This window comes from Scophthalmus maximus, chromosome 4 (genome assembly GCF_022379125.1).
Source record: "Scophthalmus maximus strain ysfricsl-2021 chromosome 4, ASM2237912v1, whole genome shotgun sequence".
NCBI classification, from domain to species: Eukaryota; Metazoa; Chordata; class Actinopteri; order Pleuronectiformes; family Scophthalmidae; genus Scophthalmus; species Scophthalmus maximus.
The window spans coordinates 2,661,709-2,685,721 of record NC_061518.1 but is presented as its reverse complement, the minus strand read 5'-3'; the positions used below and the strand labels follow the sequence as shown (position 1 = coordinate 2,685,721).

Sequence of the window (24,013 nt, the reverse complement as noted above, 5' to 3'; positions counted from 1 at the left end):
TAAGACCTTTAGCTGTTCAACCGCTGTTTGGCTTCAAAAAATATGTCGACACAATTTTGTATCAACACAATTTATTCAAAATTTGTTCCATTGCCGGTATCAAAGAAACTCAAAGAATGGCATCTGCACGTTGGACATACAAAATGAACAAATATATGATCTTTAGTACAGTATAACATTGATATTTATATACTGCATATGCAATTTATAAATGTACATGTCAAGTAAAGCATCAGACATTATTTATATTCATGTGCTTTAGCATTTATGGAAGAATTTCCCTGATAAAAAACAAACAATGTTTTAGTGTTGAGGATACATAAGGATTTATGTTAAGGCAGTGGTTCAATTGGTGAATAAAAAATGTCTGACAACTGTTCCCTGATGACAATATAACAACAGTATTACAGATAAGAGAAAAAGAAACCTGTACGCAATGTCACGATAAAATAATTCTCTAGCTTCACAGGTTGTTTTCTCCATAAATAAGTTTAGCAGACAAAGAAACAGCCAAGTATGTTCACAGAGGCAGCCTTTAGTTTTATGACAGTTCCAAAATTCATAGGTTTTTCTCTTTTTTTATTCTATGTAACTCAAAAAACAGATGATGTGATGAGCGTTTGCAGTCTCTGGCATATCTGCTGAAATTATCTGAAAAGGGAAATTCATATTAATAGTTTGGTGCCATACTGTAGGTCACACAGAATGAAATAACCTTTAAAATTTTTAAATTTCTTTGGGGAGTTCATCCTCTAAACATGAATGTGGATTATGAATTTTTCATCTTGGGATGAAAGCTAAGATCCTTTATTTTGGATCAGCAGAATCTGACTTTGTCAGGATTTGTAATACTTCTTATTAATCTGAGCCCCAGTATGAAACAATCAGCAATGTTAGAAGAAAATAAATAAATGTTCTCATTGGTTATAAACAATACTCTTTCTGTTTGTGTATAATACACGTGCAATCTGTTGCCTCACCTGTGTCTAAAGTAAACAGTTTAACAACCATACCAGTCATCAGATTTGGTGTCAAGGAGTCCAACGTGGGTCAGTCCCATGTCAGGAATCAGATTATAAGTATAACAAAGTTAATATTTTTCTCACCTCTCCTCTCTTTATTTCTCAGTACTCTTTCCCAGAACGGAGAGCGCATTGTTCTCCAGGATCTCCGTCTTCTGCTCGGGTCGACGCAGGGTGTTGGACGCCATCGCTCTCGCCACCACCTGGATCGGGATGGACATGGACGTGGAGCACACGGCGGAGACGGCACTGAAGAACTTCCTGGCCAGCCACTCGCCGGGCCGACTCTCCTGCCTGTCTACCAACAAAACCCTGATGGAAAGGGGAGAGCAACACAAAGGTATTGATGATTTCCAGAGTATTTCGGGTTGTTTAATTGTAAACAACCAGTCCATAGAAGAAATGTCACATTAGAACGGGGGACTTGAGGAGAAGTAGTACAATGAAGCACAATCAGCACTTGGTAATCATGTAAAAGGGTGCGATCACATGTTCCGTATGGTCAGCACCACATTGAAAAAGTTGACTTTGTTATCGTTTTGAATTTGGTACATTAAGATTTCATACCACACTTATTATGGTTTATCCATGATTCTAAAAAAAAGTCACATGGGGTCACAAGTGCCCATGTGTGTTCTTGTCAAACTGCAAAATAAGCAGCAGGGGAGAAGTCAAACAAAACCTGATCACAGTCCCAGTGAGATGTCGGCAAGCGAAAAATATGTTCTTCTGCGTCAACTAACAATGAACGTGAGCATAAGGCCAGATTTCATTTTGTTCTTCTATTCCACTTCTCTGTGAAGTACCAGAAAGTTTCCTGGAGCTGGTTTGAGACTAGAATAGAATAGAATAGCACTTTATCGTCCACCAAAGTGGAAAATTGTCTTATGCTCACCAGTAAACGAGGCAAGAACATGAAGACGTCTGATCATAAAAAAACAAGCAACAATGACGAACAGTCATTAAAACAAGTGACAACATAAAAACATTTTTTTAAACCCAACACATAATAGATGCATGTATTTGTGCAAATATTTGGTATTGGCCCAGTTGAAAGGAGCTCTGTTCACACAATACTCCTGTTGTACGTTATGTAATATTTTTCGCTTTCACATGGATGAATATGGATGTCTGTCTCACGCAAAGTACTGGTGTTGAGTAAATGCGATTGTTCACCCTGGTCTGTAAATGGCGTATCTCTCGAAGCCCAGCGCCTCGATTTCCGCCTCCACTTGTCCCTGAAAGAAAAATCCATTCACGTTGACACGTCAGTGTCTTATGCCACAGCATGTACAGTAAGTGGGATGCAGTTAGAGGAAGGAAATTAAAATACCTTGACTTTGAGGTAGAGGAAGTTGCTGTTTTTATCCGCTCCTCTGGACGACTCCAGGTGGAACTGTGAGCAGCCTCCGGCCTTCGCCAGCTCGGCCGATTTTAGCACGTAGTCGTGATCGACGCGGAAGAATCCATCCTGAAATAAAAAAGATCTTACTTTGGCACCATTTTAACCTATTATTACGCTTAGTAAGGTACCTCGTCGGAACAAAGTAGTAATGAAATCACATTTCAGCAAGGAAATTTTCAGAATTATGGCTGGACAGTAATTAAAAACTATGATTTATTCTCTTTTCATATGATAATGTTGAAATATCTTGTTTTATTTTTGCGTCGGTGCGAGTGACAACAGGTGAACATTTGCCATAATGGGGCAAACACGAGTTCAACATGTTTACCTTTGATGTTATATATAAAATATTCATAAATCACGTCTCGAAACAACACTGATTATTATTATCATTATTACAGTGTTTCTTTCCAAACTGTTTATTCTCACGTATAAAGCCAAACGCTGCTTTGTATTGTTTTATGGATTGAAAATAAAATATGCCGCAGCAACAATTTGCTCATTAATAATTAGGCACTTTTTTTCCTTTTTATAAAACAATTGTGCATGAATCAAAGTGACTCATATGAGCTGGAATTTAAGGCCTGATCAATGAATTTTGGAGAGTAACACCAATATTGATATTTGAGAGACCATTATATATTTATTTTTTACCTAAACACATAGATTTTTGATTAGGATGCCACAATGTTATTGTTTTTTGGGGAATTCTGACCAGAGATATGTCCAGAGCAAGACATTTTACAGCTGACAGTACTTGTACAATGCTCTGGTGAACAAACTTGGTGTTTAGCCTTCTGGTTTCCCAATTACAATAAACTTATCTTTAGCAATCTGTCCTGCAAATTCATTGTTAATTAAAGGACGTCATATACACTCATACTAATATTTTTTGGTAGGCCAATACTGGCAGTTACATTGGCCTGGACATCTTTTTTGAGCGGTGCTCTTGTGGAAATACTTAATCACAAAAAAATTGCTTTGTCATTGCTACACAACAAGTTGCTTAGTCATTGCTACTGACCGATAAAACCCATAGAATCCCAGGAAATATACAGCGCAACGGTGAAATATTGATTCATTTAATTGTAGAGCTGCAACAGTTAATCGATTAGTAATCGACTACTAAATTAATCGCCAACTATTTTGATAATCAATTATTGGTTCAAGTAGTTTTTATGGGGGGGGAGTCAAAATTCTCTGATTTCATCTTTTAAATGTCAATATTTTCTGGTGTCCTTGCTCCTCTATGACAGTAAACTGAATATCTTTGGTGTGTGGACAAAACAAAATCATCATCTTGGAGTTTTGGGAAACACGATCAAGATTTTTCATCCTTTTATGGACCAAACAACTAACAGAGACGATAATCGACAGATTAATCGATAATGAAAATAATTGTTAGTTGCAGCCCTGGTCAACTGGTCAGTCATCCACATTGGATCTATTAACTTTAACTCACAGTCCCTGCTTTTGCCCGGGTGGTTCCCAGGCAGCAGTAGCCAATGTCGTGGCCCTGGAAGGCAGCGGCATAATCGTCAAGCTTCTCAAAGTCCACCACCTCTTGAGTCTGCGGAGACACAGAAGACCTTTATATACTGTCCATACAGAAAACACAGTGTCAAGCGAGGAAAAAAAAATGTAACTCTCAAACACGATGAATCTCAGGATAATGGAGTCTCTTATTTAAAGAAAGTGGTCAGCTGACTCAGGAGACCGACCAGGCTCTCGTACGCTTTGCCCTCCAAGGTGAGCTGCCTCCTTCCGATGAGGGTGATCCTGGAGAAGATGTTCCTCTCCACCAGCTCCCTGAGCAGCAACCTGCCCGTTTCCCCGGACGCGCCGAGGACGAAACAGCTCTTGTTCTGCTGCCGGAAGTCTTCCTCCAGGGTCTTCATGTCCTCAGCCATGCTGATGCTGTGGGCCACAACAAATCAGCTGCTCTTGTTTACATCGTGCACCGGTGCAGGTAATGATGAAAATATGACAAAATGCAATGTATTTTTATCCAGGTCACGTGTGCACATGTGAAAACGTGCTGTGTAAATCATTGTTTACCTTACTTGGTGTAAGAAAAAAATATTAAAAATACATATACAAATTAATAACTGACATATAGAGGGCGCAGTTTGAGACGAATTCATTAGAAAACGGTAAAAATGAAGAAACTCGACCTAATTCTTTTTAGTATGGTGAATATTTTTGCAAAAAACGCAAGGGAACTTAAAATTGACTCATTTCTCGATGGAGTCTGGTTCGCCAGGTCGATTACCACCCGCAGCCACAGGAGGTGTCGCGCTCCTCTTTGATGTTTAACACAGGTGTCAGACGTTTTCATGGCTTGATCTTTCTCTTCTTCTCACTATTAGCACATTTATATATCCACCATTCACGTTTCCACATAACAGCTGGCGTCACACGGAAACCTTTAAAAACGATCGCGTCATAATCAAAGACACTCGCGCCGTCCCCCCTCTTTTACCTGCTGTACGTCGCCGGATCGGCGTCGTCGAAATAATTCAAAACCGCCGCGATGACAACGACCACGAGAGTCAAGAGCCCGGTCGCGTTTCCCAGAGTGGTGACCAGCAGTTTCACAACAGGCATCGCTAAGAGCAACGACCACGATCACAGGCGCACCGCGGCTGCTGGAGCACTTCCTGGTTGGCCTCACGTTCCCGAGACGAGTCGCGTCTTCCGGGTTCTGCGATAGGCTGGGGATTTGGGAAAAACCCGGGAATCATCCGTCAAACGTCACCGTCGGGTTGTGGCCTGTTGGCAGCACGGGTTATTAGTATATTTTATTTATTTGGGTATGATATTTGTTTGGCAGTTGACCACATTGAAAAGGGGAGAGACTCTTCCACATGTCCCGTTCCCCGTCCTCATGCCCCCCCCCCCAACAACGCTCTATGGACGGCGCATGCGCACTTGGATTTTTGAATGTATACCATAACATCCATTTTTCATTTTCCAGCTCTATCATGGTGTGAAACTTTCTGATTATAATCTGCAATTAATTTAACTATTTATATATATATATGTGTGTGTGTGTCTGTGTGTATATATATATATATATATATATATATATATATATATATATATATATATATATGGGTGTGTGTTTGCTGGAGCTTTTTTACATATTATGACCACTTTTAAACAAAGGCGAAATAAGTGACAAACAAAAATCCACAATAATCTTAAATGCTTAGTTCTTGTATAACCTGTACAAGTAACGTCCAACTCTCCTTCCTCATTTTTAATTTTAGTTGAAGCCTTGCTAAAAATCTTATCCATCATATACAAAATGAAAAACTTATAAATAAAGTTTGACTGGCTGTTGATATGTGCACAAAAAAAACTATTGTAGTAAACATGTAAACATGACACTTATTGTCACTTGTCTTTTAAGATTGTGAATTTATCAAGGAGACCCCTTTAATGGACCGTCTGACCGCTAACATTAGTAAAAGGCTGCAGGACATTTGGACCAAAATCCATTTATGAAGTTATATCATTAACATTTACAGCTGCTGTTAAAATTTAAATTGCATGTGACTGATGACTCATTAGGAACCTCATTTGACCTCATGCTAACATTTAAAACTTCAAACCTGACTTATTAAAAACAATTTGAAACCCTTGTTATTAATGGTTTGCCGACATTTTAAATTGCATTTTTACAGAATAGAAACAAATAGTCTCGCTTTTAATACAACATTTTATTCAAACATGGCACACTGATGCAAGGGTGTTCATTTATTCAAACTACAGAATGGGAACCTTTGACTTAAAAATCATATTCAAAATAGCTTTTACAAGCAACATCTCCCATTCACTGTATTGTTCTCACTACATGTTTAATACAGTAGGTTTTTGTACACAAACTCTATTTTTATGTTAAAAAAAGGTTATATCATAATAGGTCTACAGTTGTAATTGTTAAAAAGCACAGAGGTTTTTGTGAACATGAAAATATCTTGTTATAACAAAAATGTCTTGTGTTAAGAATAACCTGCTGTTGTTTTTCTGGTGTCGCAGTAATGCGCTTCCATAATGAAGTATGAGTAAATCATTTACTAACCATTAACTAAGCCATTAATTCAAGATTACAAACTCAAATGACGCTTTATCTTAGTGGTGAAGTGAATCTAATTGTGATCTGATTCATTTTGTAGACTGAATGAACTTGAGTCTTATTACCTGTACGCGCAGTAATATCATAGTATTAAAGTATTTTAAGCCTTTATCTAACACAAAAATCTATTTAAAATGTTCAATAATGTGTTTATAGTTGCATGTATCATTTAACAAGCGAAAAAATATTCTATATAACTATGTTGTTGTATTCCAACCCTCTTTATCTCCTCACATACATCGATCAAATCACTCTACATCTACGAACAATCATCTTATTTCAGTTTATTCAGTTACAGAGATGCTGGTGATTTACATTTGTGGAAGTGTTTCCGTGGTTGCTATAGTGATGAGAATGACAGTGGGAATTTGAGAGTCCAATAACACTGTCCCAACATTTAAAACCCCCTTAGTTCATGTAGTAGATGCTTTAAGGTCATAAATGCTCGGCCTTTGTAAAGGTGAGCTACCTGGCTGTCAAGAGTTTGTCCTCTTCTTCTCAATTTGCACCTTTTGTACCAGCCTGATTACACTGAGCCAACCCCAACAGACCAGTGTATATCCGACATCCTTTTCTCAGGAACTTTTCCTGCCAGTTCCCTAGTACAAATGCCGGAAAACAAAGACAGCCCATTTTAGAATACAGCAGGAAAATCTCCGGAGGATTGGCGGCGAGCGCTGAATGTTCCTGGGCATTTTTCCCTGCCGTTGTGAACGCGTCTGACTTGTACGGTCTCCTGCCGGGTTCTTCGCATGTGAACGGCAAACTATGAAAATTGTCAAGACCATATTGTCTGAGAACAGCTTAACAATGATGAAAACTATTTACACATCCGTCACTATGCGAAGAAAGTGATGATGACAAGCTCTTAAAAATCATCATAATTTACATTGGATCTCTTTCTTTCGAAATAAGTAGAAAAGAATGAGTTGTATGATGGCAGCACTTCGAGAGCGAACCAAACCCTGAAAGATGTCTTTCCCTTTTTTAGTCAGACCTTCAGGGGTTTACATTAGCCGAAACCTCCACACAAAGAAGGCAAGTCCAGTCACATGCAATGAATTCATCAACACCCCATGTTTTTAACACCCCTGCCACTCGGAACACAAGGCATCGACCCGATCTAATAGAATACGATGGAGCCAGGGATGATCCTTTAAAAGACGTCAGCAGTAAAAGACAGGAAGCAAAGAGGCTGCGGCTGAGAGAAGAGGCCTTAAACTGGCACTCTGCTCAAACGAAATGTCGGCCCTTTGTTCCGTAGCCGCGGGTGCTGATTGGGCCTAGCGGCGGGGAGGAAAGCTGCCGCTGGGCTCCTGTCCGTCGCACCTGTTGAGCCATTGTCTCCCGCATTGATCGGGCAGGAAGTCGGAGGGAGAAAGGCTTATGCCTCGGTGGGTGCGTGGCAGAAACGTGGTTCAATTTGCTTTTAGAGCACCGCCGCTGGAGGTGGAAATGCCAACGGTGGTCGGTGGTCAATTACGTTTGACGATCGATCACCTCGCACTAAAGGACAAATGGATCCTAAGGAGTCGGGGTTTTCCGTTGGCTTCTCTTAAGATTCTTTATAGTTCAGTCCTTCCATGCATTTCCCCAACATTGAACAACACGTTGGATCACCTGAAGTTCCTATTCAGACGAGATAAGCTGTTAGAGCAGCGGACGGGAAATAATTACTCACACAGGACAGACTGGCTCTTAGCAATGCAAGCATGTAGTTCTTTGTAGTTGATGCCGATATGTAATAACATTTTCTCTCCTGTATTCGCAAAAAGATGTTTTTTATTACAGATGTTTTTTTTATTACAGATGCAGGTGAAAAACTGACGCCGATAATGCCCTCAAAAGTTGTCGTTGGCTAACAGCGTGAGTGAGCCTGTGTGCTTTCAGCGTTTTCAGCTGCTTGCGGATCTCGGCACTCGTGTAGAAAGTCACAGGTACAGAAAAGTAGGGCAGCTAATTGTCGATCGTGTCACATGCGACTGCTGCTGCTGCTGCTGCTGCCGTAGGATGAAATGTGCCTGGCAACGAGACTCCGGCCTGAACGCGAGAGGCGAGAGGAGTCACAGCTGAGCCGGGGCTGGAATGTGTTTTAATCGTTGTTAGTCACAGTGGCACCGAAATAACTCACTTTTTTGGGGGGTTTGCTGTTAAGTGTCTGTAAAAAAATTACAGACAAAGCAGCGTCTACATAAACTAAGCCGAAGAGCTGAGGAGCAAATGTCCGACCGTGGTTGAGGTACACGAACACGTCAGTCGGCCCCCAGAGGGAAATTTAAACATCTCAAACTCCAACTAGATTTCTGCGAAAAAATTAACTTTTTCTTTCAAGGATGCACGTTAACAGCGCTGACAGTTAATTGATTGGCATTTAATGTGAGAGTCTTAGGGCCACATTTCAGGGGTTACCACTGATCAGGTGGTATTCACATTGATTGTTTTATCTCTGTGATTTGTATGGTACAAACTATATGCCAAAGCTTTTTCATTTCCACGAAGCCAATGCTGAAATTCTGTTATAAATGAATGATTAGGACAAATAAAAAAGACACTTGAATCAATGTGATTTTAAGCATATTCCATAAAATGAAACACAAGTGTTACTTACACATACACATGTCGCATACAAGCACAGACACACACACACACACACACATGCACACGCACACGCACGAGCTCTACACAAACACAGCTTAAAGGTTTTAGGACCCGGGTCCCACACAGACACACCGAGTGTGATGCTAATGATGGTAATTAATGGAGCCTGACAGCACAATCTGCTGCCCATTGTCTCCCAATAAACAGCTTTACAGTCCCACATGAGCCACAGAGGGGACGGAGAGGTTTAAGCTTGAGAGCCGAGACAGTGTGAGAGAGCAGAGCAGAGCAGGGGACGGGACGGGACGGGACGGGGTGGAGGGTCAGACCTCGGGGGGACAGCACTGATCCTGAAGTGGGGATTAGCTCAATTAGGGAGGCACTGTCTGATCAAGATGCAGGGTTCGATGGCACCTATGATGTATGTGTATCCGTGTGTGTGTGTGTGTGTGTGTGTGTGTGTGTGTGTGTGTGTGTGTGTGTGTGTGTGTGTGTGTGTGTGTGTGTGTGTGTGTGTGTGTGTGTGTGTGTGTGTGTGTGTGTGTGTGTGTGTGTGTGATGAGAAGGGGCCTACATCATTAGAGTCGACTGTTGCCATTATTTGTTGCTGCATGCAGCTGGTGTGAACAATAAGTCAAGATGAGGGCTTTTTTTCTTCTCTTTTCTGTGACCTTCTGCTCAGATATCCATTGTGATTGTGCCTCGTTTCAACGGGAATTAAACTCCGCTGCGTTTCATAGCCCAAATGATAACAGATCCATGAATTTTTCAGTGTGCGTAAGGTCAACTTTTTCACGATTTCATTTTTTTTACGAGTACGATCTGTTGATTTAATGCGCGGCGCACAATAAACATTTTGTCCTTTTAAAAAAAGGATACTGTTGAGTTTTCAGCGTGTGGAAGACGTGAACTATTTTCGGGCTCAGAGTTACAGAGTTACATTTTCATGAATTTAAAAATGTCTTTGTTCTCTCCTGCTAAAAGACGCTATGCTTGCTACACATTAGACAACATCCTATTCTAGTAAGAAGCCACAGTCCGTCTGAATAAGCTTTAAAAAGAAAGAACTAGATACACTAGAAGGGTCATGTTGCAAATTGGAAAATGGGTTCTTTTTAAAATTTTCAGATTCCAATTTTAGTTTTTAGTTTTTAGAAGATTCTTACCTCTTTATAATAATAATCACGATAAAATTTTATTTCTATAGCCCTTATCTAAACAAGGTTACAACGTGAAGATAGCAAGACAAAACAAAGATAAGAAATATATAAAGAAAATGATAAAAAAAAAGGAACAATCAGTTGAAACCAGTTTGGCCATTAAAAGGCTCTTGTGCATATGTTCTATTAAATCACACATGGAGTCCTGGTGTCAAATATCAAACTCTCATATTTACAGTTGCAATTTTTTTTCCCCACTCCACAATTTCAATGTACTCAAAAGTTTGAGGGGTTCAAACGGCCACGCCAGCTGCCAGATCCTCTTATGAGCTGTGAAAAAAAAAAGGCAGTACACAATAAAGTAGGTCCACAGTGGCACGGAGGTTCAGAGGTTTCTTCCTCAGGCATCGGCTTTGTCACACAGGCTCAGACTGGAGGCTCAGACTTTCCTAACAATATGCCTCGCCGCAAAAGCAGGAGTATCATTTGTGCTTTGCGAGGAGCTTTTCCTGCTCAAAGAGCGGCGGCTAAGCAGCTATGGGACCTGCTTTTCCTCCTCCTCCTGAGGAACAATGTGCTCATTAGAGGAGCAAACAGATTATCACTGTTTTTCAATGGAGGGCTCCTGAAGAGGAGAGTCTGGGAGACCAGGCAGCTCCCAGCAGGTACACAGATAAGACCTGCACTTGCACATCTGGCCAACCTGCTGCCCACCGCTTAGATGTGTGTACGATTCTCATTGTGTCGTCCTCATTTGTGCATTGTTACAACGTGCATTCTGATATAGAAAGCACAAACTCCGAAATGCAAATCCCAGCCACGAATAAAAAAATAGTACGATTAGGAAGGCGCGGTTGTGACAGAAGCCCGCGAGGTGACGTCCAAGACCATTCCAACGAAGGATTTGTTTGAAATACCCTTTTTAATTTAATTTTTTTAATCTCATTTCATAGGATTCCGAGCCTTTCGAACATCACCTGCCGCAGCTGGAGCGGCTGTGAAGAACATATAGGAAGATCAGAGAAGAGAAAGGGAGTCAATGAATCAAAGTCCACTGTGCCACTGCTGGAAGAAAAGGTCTGACAGACGTCATGATCCTGAGGTAGGTGGAGGGAGAAGAAGAAAACGAAGGTTCTGGGTGTTATAATCAGTTAGTCACACTCTCTGCATCCATGTGCCCCGTGCCAGCAAATGTGTGAACACTTCAGTGTTAGTTGTTTTTTTTTTTATGAACAGAACATGTGCTTGTGCCCGATTTGAAGTATATTTGACCCGCAACGGCGCTCGCCCTGCTCCGACACCGGGTGTGCTTTAATGAATATTCTTACTTTGCGTGTGGTTTATTACTCAACCGAGGAGCACGCAACACAATCCAGATCTTTGTCAAAAATATTTTTTCAGTCAGCAGTATACGTATACAGACGCCTGGAGGACCGAGATCTTGTGGGCTAGCTGTGACAGGAGATGGAGAACAGAGAGAGATTGATGGAAAAGGGCGCAGATTACAGCAGGGGGAGGCTAATGCACTCGCTTTAAGCTTTTATAAACCGCTAGTCAGATGGTCGGATATGGTCAAAAAACCTATGAAATCCTACACTTTTCCAATGAGGGATTAAGAAAATTTGTGTCCGACCTAGAGCTCGACATCGATTTATCGATTCAAGTAGTTTTTAATGAAAAAAAAAAAGGCAAAGAAGTGAACTGAATATCTTTGGTGTGTGGACAAAACAAAACATCATCTTGGATGTATGGGAAACACCATCGTCATTTTATGTCATTTTATGGACCAAGCAACTAATCGTTTAATCGAGAAAATAATCGACAATGACAATAATCGTTCATTGCAGCCTTAGTCCAACCATTCCTGTGACTTTATGAAACCGACAACGCCCCATTCACGCTCACTTTGTGTCGGGAGTGTCTTCAGGAGAGACTGTTCAAAAACGTGCAGGTAGCCTTGTACTTACAAATTATATATTGGGCTGCAACTAATGATTATTTTCATCATCGATTAATCTGTCGATTAATCGATCCATAAAATGACATAAAATGTCGACCGTGTTTCCCAAAACTCCAAGATGATGTTTTGTTTTGTCCACACACCAAAGATATTCAGTTTACTGTCACAGAGGAGCAAAGAAACCAGAAAGAATTCACATTTAAGAAGCTGAAATCAGAAAATGTTGACTCTTTTTTTCATTAAAACTACTTCAATCGATTAATCGATTATCAAAATAGTTGGTGATTAATTTAGTAGTCGATTACTAATCGATTAACTGTTGCAGCTCTATTATATACCGAAGTTTTTTTATTTCCTCAAAGCAAATGCAAAAATGCTGTAAAAATGAATGATATGATTGATTAGGACAGATAAAAAGACACTTGAATCAATGTGATTTTAAGAATATGGCAAAATGAAAAACACAAGTGTGTTACCTACACATACACGTCACACACAAGCACAGATACACACTCACACACACACACACACTCACTCACACACACACTTTGAGAATTTGAGAAGTAGAAGCAAAGCACGTCACCTGACTCCAGCTTCATATCTCTTCCTCTGACATGAAAGAAAACTTTTGATCTAAAGAAAGTAGAAACATTTTTGGCCGCAGAAAGACTGACAACAAAGTGCAAAAATAAAGTAATTAAAAAAGCTGAGGTCGTATAAGTGGGTTGATTGCTATGGCTTTTTAATAATAAAAAGAGAAAAGTCAGCAAAATCAAGTCAAGTCAAGTTTACTTTATTGTCAATTCCTGCAGTGTTGTTCCAGAAATACAGAGGAATTGAAAAACCGTTTGTCTCGGACCCACGGTGCAAGAGTACAAAACAAAAAAACAAAACCAAAACAGAAAATAAGATACGTAATATATAAAATAAATAAATTCTACGTCGTGCAAAAGTAAGAGTAAGGCAAAACCACGCAGGATAGAAAAGCTAAAGAAATTGAAAATGTGCAATAGAAAGGAAATACTGTACAGTATGTGTAATACACAGGAAACTAAATAAAATAAAAAAAGTGCAATATGAAGGCTATGGAGTGCAGATTAAATGTAATAAATGTAGAGGGCACTGATGAAAGTGACAAGTGTTCCTCAGAGTCTATGTAAAGTGACCGTTGCAGTTCCTCAGAGTTCTCACAAAATGAGCTTTGTGCTGTAACAGTCGACCACAATATGTTTTTCCCAAAGAGTGGAGAGAAGTCCTGCACTGTGGGGCCAGACGCTCTATGAAAAGATTGAGACGAGTTATAGACCGTCACTTCATCAGGTACTTCTGACCGGCCCGTCCGCAACTAATCCCGGGCTTCACATACTTACAAATATGTTGTTGTATCACTTTTGCCAGTGCGTCTGTATGTGTCTGCTGACTCTTATTACAAGACTACGCCATCGTGTACTTTGATCAGCAACTCTGAAACCAAAGTCACGCTTTCTTCTTCTCTTCCCCCCCCCCCCCCCCCCCCGTCTCCTTTTTTTCCTTTTTTCTCACAAATATGTCCTTGTGTCACATCTGCTGAAAGTTGTTTTCCCCAACCAAACGGGCCTTTGTCCGGCCGCAGTGCTGCGAACCCTTGTCGAAATGGATGCATGTTGGCCCCGTGTGTCCTCTTTATCAACACGGCTTTGTTGGAGTCAATCAGCCGAGTGACAGGCGAGCCTTTATTCTCCGTGGTTGGAAGTTATGGTAACAGTAGTGTGGGCTTCTGCGAGAGACCTTTTTATTTTTTTATTTTGGCAGTTTCAGAAGTATTTTTAGTTGAGATGTGTTCTTGATTTTCAGTTAAAGCATCATTATGCTGCAGACTCTTAAGATCTTCGCTCCTAATGAAACGTCTGTATTTATTCGTAATTTTTTATCCGTATTTTGGTTTTTCTACTTGTCAATTTCTCAGCGAGGAAACACGTGAAGGACACACGGGGTCGGCGATGATGATGATGATGATGATGATGATGATGGTGATGATGATGATGGTGATGAGATTTTTTTTTGTTCCCAGGAGAAAATTAAACTTGAGACAGTTAAATCTGTCCTGGTCTCGTTTGGGGCAATAATGGCATAATACACCAAAGCCTCTTAGTAGATATTTGTGTTTGGCTTTGGAGTTTTTTCACTATCAGATCTATTTGCTGTCTTAAATCTCCCCTTTGTGGTCGGGTCGGTCGAAGCTTAATGACTCCTTTGAACTGCCGTCATCCCCGGCAGAATGGCTTCGGGAATGTCAACCAACTAACCTTTAGTCTCTTTCCCACATCTCGGCAACAGTTGAGGGCACGTAATACCCATCTTTCACTCCCTGTCCACCTCCATTATTCATAATCTGTCCGTCATTTTGTCCAGCATCGCGCTCGCAAGCGGCAACAGCATAACACTCGTGCAACACTCAGATTTATCACATTTTTGCTATCGTGCAGAAAATCAAAGTTGAGCAATTTGTTTCTCCAGAAAAAGAAGCTTCTCGTGTTTACGTGGAAAGAATATTATCTGACCTTTTAGGCTCACGAACAATGTAGCACCTTGTGTTTTCTTGCATACATTTTTTGATAATTTCTTTGCAAATAGCATTTAACAGTTTAAAAAAAAAAAATAGTACATTATCACAAGCCAAGATAACAGAAAGAAAGGGCTCAAATGAATCAATCAATCAGACTTTATTTGTATAGCACTTTTTATACAAGTGCAACACAGATCATTTTTACAGAATAAAAGCAAAAAGAAAAATATGTATTCTTTATTGTCCACTAACAACTGAAGTGTTCATCTTAGGCAACCTCTGGTGAAGAGTTGGGTTCAACAGTTTGCCACGAATCATTTCTTACTTGCCAAGTTTCATTTGACACGTTTGAGTTTTATCTAATTGAACACAGGAGCGTAAAACAGTTGCATTTAAACATCAGTTTGATTACTTTTTAAAAAAATTGTATGACCATTTTATGTCATTTTTCCATGCACATGTCTATAAATGAAATGCTTTGCTTTGTCTATCAGGGTATGGATTTGACCAAACTAACCAAGGTTAATGGTATTTCCTTTGGCGCTGAAACCAAAATCAAATCACAGCTTTAATAACTATGTTCATTACAGTACATCAAATTCATTTATTCATATTCACCCGAGTTAACTGCTGTTAACTGTGAATTCGGTAGCTTCTCGGAAAAGGTGTCAGACCTGTAGCAACATGCGCGGTGAGACAGTCAAGCAGAGTTTAAACAAACCTCCGGATCAGGCCAAACATATGAGGGAAAGAAAAGAAACGGTGAAAAGATTTTTCCAAACTTTACACCGTAGGCATCTATTTCAGCTTTGACGTGCTGCACTTCCAGTTATCAGTATGCACATTTTTCTCGTGAAATGATTATGTAATATAACCAAAGATCATGTAACATTTCAGGTGCGGTAGCTTTTCATCTTTTCCTCCAATTACAGTGGTTTACATAATCTGACTGAACCGTTGTTTGGTTGTTCACAACCGGTTTGGTTGTCTACCACCGTTTGAACGTTGTAGTGGTGTTCCACAATTGCTTGCGTGTGGTCACGGGACGTAATGTCCGAAACCGCCAAGCATAAGATCCATATTGTAATCCCCCCTTTTAACGACAACAACGGTGTTTTGTGAACCGTCCTAGCCCGAAACACTAAATTGATCATCCCAGAGGTGGTGTGGGGAGTGAAAGTTGCCTATTGAAAGTCTTCATCACATGATAATCAGATGCACGACTGTTTTACAAGTGTCGGCTTAGTGCAGAGTGGAAAGCAAAAAAAGGAAAAAATCAAGATGCATTCTCATGTACTTTGTCACGGCCACCGTCTCAGTGGAGACTCAGAGCCCTCCTCTGTCCCGGGGACGGGCCCTGCTGTCCTGTGGCCCGCGGGGAGAGAGGGTGAAAGGAGGAGAAGAAGGGGAGATCATGTCGGATCATGGCGGACCCACCACAGCACAGAGACCTCCCTGCCGATAAGCAAACAACCGCTACAAATGGCAGAGCCGGCCGGACAATCGCTCGCTGAATGGGAGCTAATTAGCTGGAGTCTAATGCCAGTTTACTAACACCTGTATTAGCGTGCTTGCCCAGCGGGGATGCGGGGTTGGCCCAACAAGCGCTAATCCCTCATAAGCCCAGAGTGCTCCTCCCAAGAACTGGCATTAGCATATTCTGCTGTATAGACAGCTGTTGCCCAAAAACCTGAGGCTACAGTGATACGTGGAAATGGAGGATGAAGATTTTCATGCTTTTGCACTGGGCTACCTGCGTGTTCCTCAGCGGTATCGTCCGTGTATGTCCCCCTTTGGAACCTGCAGACTCTGGGGGGAAAAAAAGAGCTCAGAAGTCAAATTCTGGAGAACAGTTGAATTTCTTTAAGTGACGTCGTGACCGCGCACCTCCGGGGGGAAAACCCCAAAGGACAGGAGCGATGGGAAGGCGACGAAAAAGCCCGTCAGGAGTTTGAAACTGACTTCCCCAACAGGCAACGAATATGGCAAATTGAAACAGAAGAAATAAATCCAGACCTTGTCCTAGATCCTCTCTTCCTTTTTATCATTTTTCTCACGTTTCACAAACCTGCGAACATCTTTCCAGGCCCCCTGGGAACCCCCCCCCCCCCCCCCATGTGCATGTGTTCACTTTCAGTCTCATTCCTTTGCATCGTGCACTCTCTCATCCTCTCCCACTGCCTGGGTGGTGGAGTGATTACCCAGTTGCTGTGTGTGTGTGTGTGTGTGTGTGTGTGTGTGTGTCAAGGCAAGTGCGAGGCCGGTGTTGGTGTGTGTGTGTATAAGGGATTAGCGAGCTTTAGCATTAACATTATGACTGGACTGGCTACATTCCCTCGCTCCGCTAATAATTTGAGGGGAGGAGACAGCGGCCGGGTCCATTAGCTCCGTCTTGTTTGCTCAGGGCGGCCCGACTCTGATCCCCTAATTTCTCTCAGCGATTTTCCAAGAGGATCTCCGGCTTTTGTGACGGAGGGATGAGCAGATAAAGGAGACGGGACTGAGGGGGCACATTGATTCGGAGATCAGCATCCTCGGGACATTCTGTACACTCACCGAACTAATCAGCGTGTGTAAACACCGCGAGGCATGTCGAGGGCCAGGCGGCTAAAAGGCCGGGGTCTCCGGGGTTGATTAGGAAGAGCCGCTGACGGACCACACTCGGTGTCTGCGCTCTCTGATTTGCGGACCACATGCGGACGAACCGCGGGCATCCGTCGCTCCGCTCTGGGTGGTTGCAGAGGCCTTTGGGTGGATCTCTCGTTTTTAACAAATAAATCGAGTGGGTTTTCTTTTGTTTTTCTTTGGTTGTTGCCTCAATAGTGCCGGACATTAACGTTGACTGGCACTGTTCGCTGGCAAAACAGATGCTATTAACCACGTTAACTCAACAGTTGTGATGAGTTAACGTGGTTTACAGGAGGATTGGAAAGAAAAGCCTATGAAAATTACATTTGACCAACCACACCATTTTCTGACATCAAAATACATCACAGTTTTGATTGATAAAGTCAATTTCATGTCAATTTTGCAGAGACTCTTTTTCGGGATGAGACTAAAAACAATTTATCAAACAAAAAGAAGCATGGAGATCTAATTCATGACTGATGCCAGTCGAGTGGCCGGCTCGTCTCAGATCGAAAGCCAAACTGCAGGGAACAACAAAGGATACCCTGAGGAATCCGGTTGCAACAGGAAATCTGATTAGTTTACATGCAAGGTAATAACGATATTATAAAAATCTTTGTGCATCCGGCATGTTGGTAATCACGGAAGGCTTCTCGTATGCTTTTTCTTTTATGCAGGCCTTGCATTGAATTATTTTGAATATGGGAAAATTTTTCTCACATACCATTCAGAAATCAGATGTAGAAAAGATAATTGCATTACTCTTTCTGTACAAATGACCAAGAAGTCAGCGCGACGTGATGTTCACATGACGTCTAAGAAATCGGATACTGCCGCCATCCTTCCTCCCTGACATTATATCCTCTCTTTTACTGTCTTTTATTGTGGTTGACAGTTCATTTTTCATTTGCTAATTTGGCAGGCGCTTTCATCCAAGTGCGACTTACAACTGAGGGGCAGCACTAAAGTTTCAGTGCAGTGTAAAGACCTTGAAGTATACGTACTAACTGCAAAATCTGTTCAATGAGACCAAGTGCAGGAGATCTGGTAGAGAAGTTCTCGTTAGGGTGTGAAAGGTGTGAGGAGAGGAGTTGCTCTCGGAGGAAAGTCAGATGGAGGTGGACGCTCCTGCTCTGGTAGCGGTTGGTAGCTCGTCCCACTGTTGGGGAACCACAAACAAGAACGGTCTGATCTGTGACTATCTTGTATGTAGGGATGGAGATGCCCGACGACCTTGGAGGAACGCGCAGGAACATAAGCCCGTGTGATTTGAGTTCAGTTAGATGTGTGTAGACTCAGAAGTCGCTCGTCGGGCAGGCGAGCATTTGATTGATTTGATTTGGGCGTCATTGTGTAGCTAGTGGAGATCGGTGAGCAACATGTCGCCGCATTCTGGACCATCTATAACAACTGGACAAGGGAGTTTTACTGTCGAATGAAGGGAGGCCCCGTCAGAAAGGCGTGGCAGTTGTTCGAGAGATAACCGTGGCATGTACCAAGAGTTGGTTGACCATATTGTGTAATTGCTGACATCTTCTGGTTGTGTTGTCTCTTCAGTGACATATGACATAAGCGGATCAGGGGTGGGCGGCTGTGGCCCAGGAGTCAGAGAGGTCGTCCACAAACCGGAAGGTTGGTGGTTCGATCCCACCGGTCAGCATGCCGATGGGCATGACACTTGGGTAACCCTAAATTTGCTGATGGCTCATCCAGGCAGTGTATAAATGTAACAGAAAAAAAGTGCAGTAAATAGCAGTGGTAAATATGAATGTGTGTGTGGATGTGACTTGTACTGTAAAAGCGCTTTGAGTGGTAGATATGATATAAATACAGTACTTTTACCATATATATATTTTGGTAAAAACAATGTGCACATTAGGTATAATGTTGGTTTTTAAAAGAGAGAGTGTATGAACATCAGGGAATGAAAGTTTGAGATGGTTATAAGTGAAATGTTTTTTCATATATTTGGACCATATTCAACACTCAACATTCTTTTAGAGGAGCTGGAATCAGATTTGTGACAGGATGACTAGTTTACCAAACACGCTGTCAAATAAGTAGGTTCATTTTGAACCAGTCCAGACTTGTTTACCCATAAGATCATTTTCAATATGTCAGAACTAGGGCAGCAACTAACGATTATTTTCATAATCGATCAATCTGACAATTATTTTCTCAGTTAATCGATTAGTTGTTTGGTCCATAAAATGTCATAAAATTGTAAAAAATGTCGATAGTGTTTCCCAAATCCCAAGAGGATGTTTTGTTTTTTCCACACACCAAAGATATTTAGTTTACTGTCATAGAGGAGCAAAGAAACCAGAAAATATTCATATTTAAGAAGCTGAAATCAGAGAATTTTGACATTTTTTTCATGAAAACTACTTGAACTGATTTAAGCGATTATCAAAAATAGCTGGCGATTAATTTAGTAGTCGATTACTAATCGCTGAATCCATTAACTGTTGCACCTGTAGTCAGAACTCATGTAAAACGAGCGAAATGTAAACTGTGCTGTGGAGCTAACAAAAAATGACACAAAAGTGAAATTGGTCTTGACACAGGGAGCTTGTATTATAATAACCCATCAATCATCAGATCCAAAGCCAAGGCCCCCCGGGAGTGGGGGGGGACACTCTTCTGTCAGCACACGATGACTCAACATCGTCTTCATTTTAAGTGGACATCAGATCAGATGTCACTATCAATTCCCCGAAGCCGCGACCTCTCCTAATACCCCTCACAGCCAATTAGGGGAAAATAATGGTGTAGCAAAGGGGCTTCAATGGCGGCGGCACACACTGGCTGGTTAGAGCCGTACACATGCTACCCCTGCTAGCCCCGGTGCCAGTGGGGACAGGGGCTAATGGGAAATCACAGGGCGACTTATGCTTCGAATCAGCCTGATCCACGGGACTCTTCTGGGGATTCCTGTCCAGCGCAGACTGACTCGGGAGCTTATGATCCCGTAATGGGTGCTTTGGTGGAGATCTGACAGGGCCCCGGGGGAATATGGTGTCAAACTGGCCCTGGGCTTCCTCAGGCTAAGACGGGGCTTTGATAGGCAAAGCAGCTCGGCACAGAGAACACGGAGGAACACGTCCCCGCTAATAGGATGTGTCACTACTAACTTGTACAGGGGCAGTTGACCCCGTTTCCTACGTAGCCCGACGAGACCGATCTCTATTTCACATTTCGTCATAATTTTGTTTTGTGTTCAATCTTTTGTGTTATTGAAAGGAGATGCAAATGTTGTATTTCACATATTTATTAATTAATTAAATGTGTGCCCAGCAGCAGCAGCGGTGTAATCCAGCGTCGTCGCCAATGTACTGAAGTGGCCCATAACCCCCGCCAAGCAACAGTGCAAGACGGACACGACTCGGGAGAAGCTTCCACAAATGGAATTATTGAATTTAGCAGCGATATGATGGACAGATCGCCCCTTAACCTAATTATTATGATTTGATTTCGGTACAGATCTGAAATTCAGATTTTGTTGCATTTCAAAGAAATTGTTGTTTTTTTTTGGTCTCCAGTCCGAAAAGAAATCTGGGACGACCCAAGTTTGCTGCTAAAGAGCGCCGTTGCATTCATGTTTCATTTTTTCGTTCACAGGCAAAACAGATGCTAAACGATAAGAAAGCTTATTCATTCTATTATTTATTTATGCATTCATGAAGGAATACATTCATTAATTTGATTCATTCCCTTAAGAAATTAACTCAGGATTAAGGTTTGTTTTGCGAGAGACACCTGAGCACAAATCGCAGCCGTCATACACAGATGTATGATTCAACATGATCACAAATTATTAAAAAAATATCAGCCCGAAAAACTTCTACACGAGTCCTTCAGTGGCATGGCTGCGTCATAGTCCACTAGAGCTGAAACAGTTGATCGATTAGTAATCGAATACTAAAAGAATCGCCAACTATTTTGATAATCGATAAATCGGTTCACGTAGTTTTTCAGGGGGGAAAAAGTCAAAATTCTCTGATTTCAGCTTCTTAAATGTGAATATTTCTACTTTGCTCCACAACACAGTTTACATTTCGCTGTATACTGCACTTTATCGTTTTACATTAGTTCTGACTAGAGCTGCAAGAGTTAATCGATTCAGCGATTAGTAATGGACTACTAAATTAATCGCCAGCTATTTTGATAATCGATTAATCAGTTCAAGCAGTTTTTATGAAAAAAATTTCAAAATTCTCTGATATTAAATGTGAATATTTTCTGGTTTCTTTGCTCCTCTGTGACAGTGTACTGAATATCTTTGGTGTGTGGACAAAACAGAACATCATCTTGGTGGTTTGGGGAAACACGATCGATATTTTTCACCATCTTATGACATTTGTATGGACCAAACAATCCATCGATTAATCGAGATGATAATCGATAGATTAATCGATAATCAAAATAAGCGGTATCTGCAGCCCTATAGTCCACTTTGTATAACTTTTTAGGTGCAAGTGAAGATTAAATCTTACCCAATCTGCGCTCAAAGTTATTAGCTTTAATTTTAATAAGGCTGTGACATCTCTTGGTAATTTTTATTAACGGTAGCAAGGCCTTTTTATATATAAATGAAAACTTGGCTGTGGTGAATTGTGGGTATAAGATATTGCTCACACTCCCTTTGTGACTTAAAGTAAATGACTACGTTTGTGTGCGATGCCCACGTGAGCCTGTTCGGAGCAGTCACATGTGTCTCCATCAGCGCCGAGCGGAGTTATTGACACGATGGAGCAATTGACCGTGAAGATCCCTCATTGCTCATTATCGATCGCATTAATCCCAACGAAGGGAACACTGGCGCTGTCAGTGTGCGGCCCTCGCGTGTGTGTGCGCGTCTGCGACAGGGGTGTTTTTAAGGCTGAGTTACAGGGGTTTCACGCCGTCTGTTCGTCCTGTCAGCGGATGGGTGGGTGTTGCGGTGAAGAATGGTGAAGGCAGGTGGTGTGACTAAAGCGAGGACTGGACCGAATTGGGCGGATGCAGGCTTTAGCCGAGGGAGGAGGAGGAGGAGGAGGAGGAGGAGGTGGAGGAGGAGGAGGAGGAGATGGGACAGGGGTGTCACCAGTCGACGGGGGCCTGTCCCAAACAGCGCCGCGCACCACACCCACCCAACTGTTCCCCTTTTCTTTTTTTTTCCAGCGCCCTTCTGCCCAACTCTGCCTCTCTCCTCTCCTCTCCTCTCCTCTCACTCTCTCTCCGTCTCGCTTTATCTCTCTCCTCCTCTTTTCTTTTCTTTCAGAAAAATGCATTGTTAACAAAACGGTTTACAAACCCTGGCTGGTACATTATCCACGACCGCCTCCTGTGAGATTGATTTAAGCAAATGGATTCAGAAAAGGGAGGGAGGCAGGGATGGAGGGGGGTCCGTGGGTTTGCATGGAAAGGATGGAAAAAGGAGAAAGTGAAAAGGGGTGTGTTCCTCAGCGGTGCAGCTTTACAAAAAACACCACATGGGCCACGTTGAATATTCCCTTTTTTCTCTTTTGCGTTTTTTTGAGAAAGCCATACATTAAACGCTCATTATACAGCCTTTATGTGCGGGAGGAGGCTCCGCCGCCGCCGCCGCCGCCGCGAAGGGCAGAGCGGCCGAGGACGGACTATGATCTCCCTGCATATGCATGCATGGAGCATCTTTAGAAGGCTTTTGCCTGACATGTATGATATCATCGTGACCGAAAAGATTTGACTTTCATAAAGCGGCGCTGACCCAGGGGCAGGGGGAGGGCGTGTCACGCTGCAAGGCTAATTTTTTACGGTGCGAAATTTAGAATGTAAATGTCCTGCAATGTTTAATAAAGTTGACTTTTATCCAATTTTCACATATCGGCACAAGAGAGAGGATTCTGCATTCATGTCTTTAATTAGCAAGTAGTTGAAATTTTTTTCAAGACAGTGGAATAATGAAATCAAAGCAGCAACTGTGACAAAAAAAAAACCCCAAAAGAAGCTGCCAGTTTCTTTTTCTTACAAGTTTCACTCTTTGAAACTGAAAAGCTGCGACGGTAAAGTGTCTCGGCCGTCGCCGGCCTTTATTCTCACCCGCTCTGAAAAGAGGACACACTTCAGCCACGGATGATTTTCTTTGACTTTGACTTTTCATTTGACTTTTTAACTATATCATCTCACTTTCACAGTCTCCGCTACTTTTTTCCCCCTCCAACAATAGGACCCTTTTCTAGAAGTGCATGTGTGTGAGTGTGTGTGATGTGTGCGGACGGACCGACGGACGGACGGACGGACGGGGGGGGGGGGAGCAAAGGTTGAACTGGGCATCCCATCATGATAAATCACTGGTTAATGAGGAGTCCATTGTGTCCTCACACATTGTGTCCCTCTCCTCTTCCTCCCCCTCCTCCCCCTCCTCCCCCTCCTCCTCCTCCTTGTGTCCCTTAGACCGCTACCTTTGGGTTGTTAAGCTGACACAGATAATGAACTGGCCGCTTTGAACTGTCCCCACAATATTGACTGGTTGCACACAGCAGATGTCTCCCTGGCAGAAAGCAACTGGTAAAAGCACATTAGGTTAACAA

The 24,013-nt window shown here is 42.0% G+C and overlaps 1 protein-coding gene and 1 long non-coding RNA gene across 5 annotated transcripts; one reads left to right on the top strand and one right to left on the bottom strand.

Moving 5' to 3' along the window:
- Positions 1 to 54: 54 nt before the first annotated feature.
- Positions 55 to 5,308, bottom strand: htatip2 (HIV-1 Tat interactive protein 2). 4 transcript variants are annotated; one of them, XM_035628644.2, is made up of 7 exons: positions 4,910 to 5,308; positions 4,149 to 4,344; positions 3,890 to 3,997; positions 2,356 to 2,493; positions 2,199 to 2,260; positions 1,107 to 1,334; positions 55 to 651 (listed from the first exon to the last, which is right to left on the bottom strand). In XM_035628644.2, exons 1-6 carry the CDS (start codon positions 5,032 to 5,034, stop codon positions 1,118 to 1,120), a joined length of 846 nt encoding a protein of 281 aa, XP_035484537.2. In that variant the 5' UTR covers positions 5,035 to 5,308; the 3' UTR covers positions 55 to 651; positions 1,107 to 1,117. The 4 variants fall into 4 exon arrangements, with proteins under 4 accessions (XP_035484537.2, XP_035484540.2, XP_035484539.2 ...); XM_035628647.2 differs by having other exon boundaries at positions 4,149 to 4,365; positions 4,910 to 5,051; XM_035628646.2 differs by lacking the exon at positions 4,910 to 5,308 and adding an exon at positions 4,655 to 4,833.
- LOC124849922 lies at positions 4,243 to 21,213 on the top strand. The gene is made up of 3 exons (XR_007030609.1): positions 4,243 to 4,396; positions 11,280 to 11,428; positions 20,760 to 21,213. It is a non-coding gene; the product is annotated as an uncharacterized LOC124849922 (long non-coding RNA).
- The last annotated feature ends 2,800 nt before the right edge of the window (positions 21,214 to 24,013 follow it).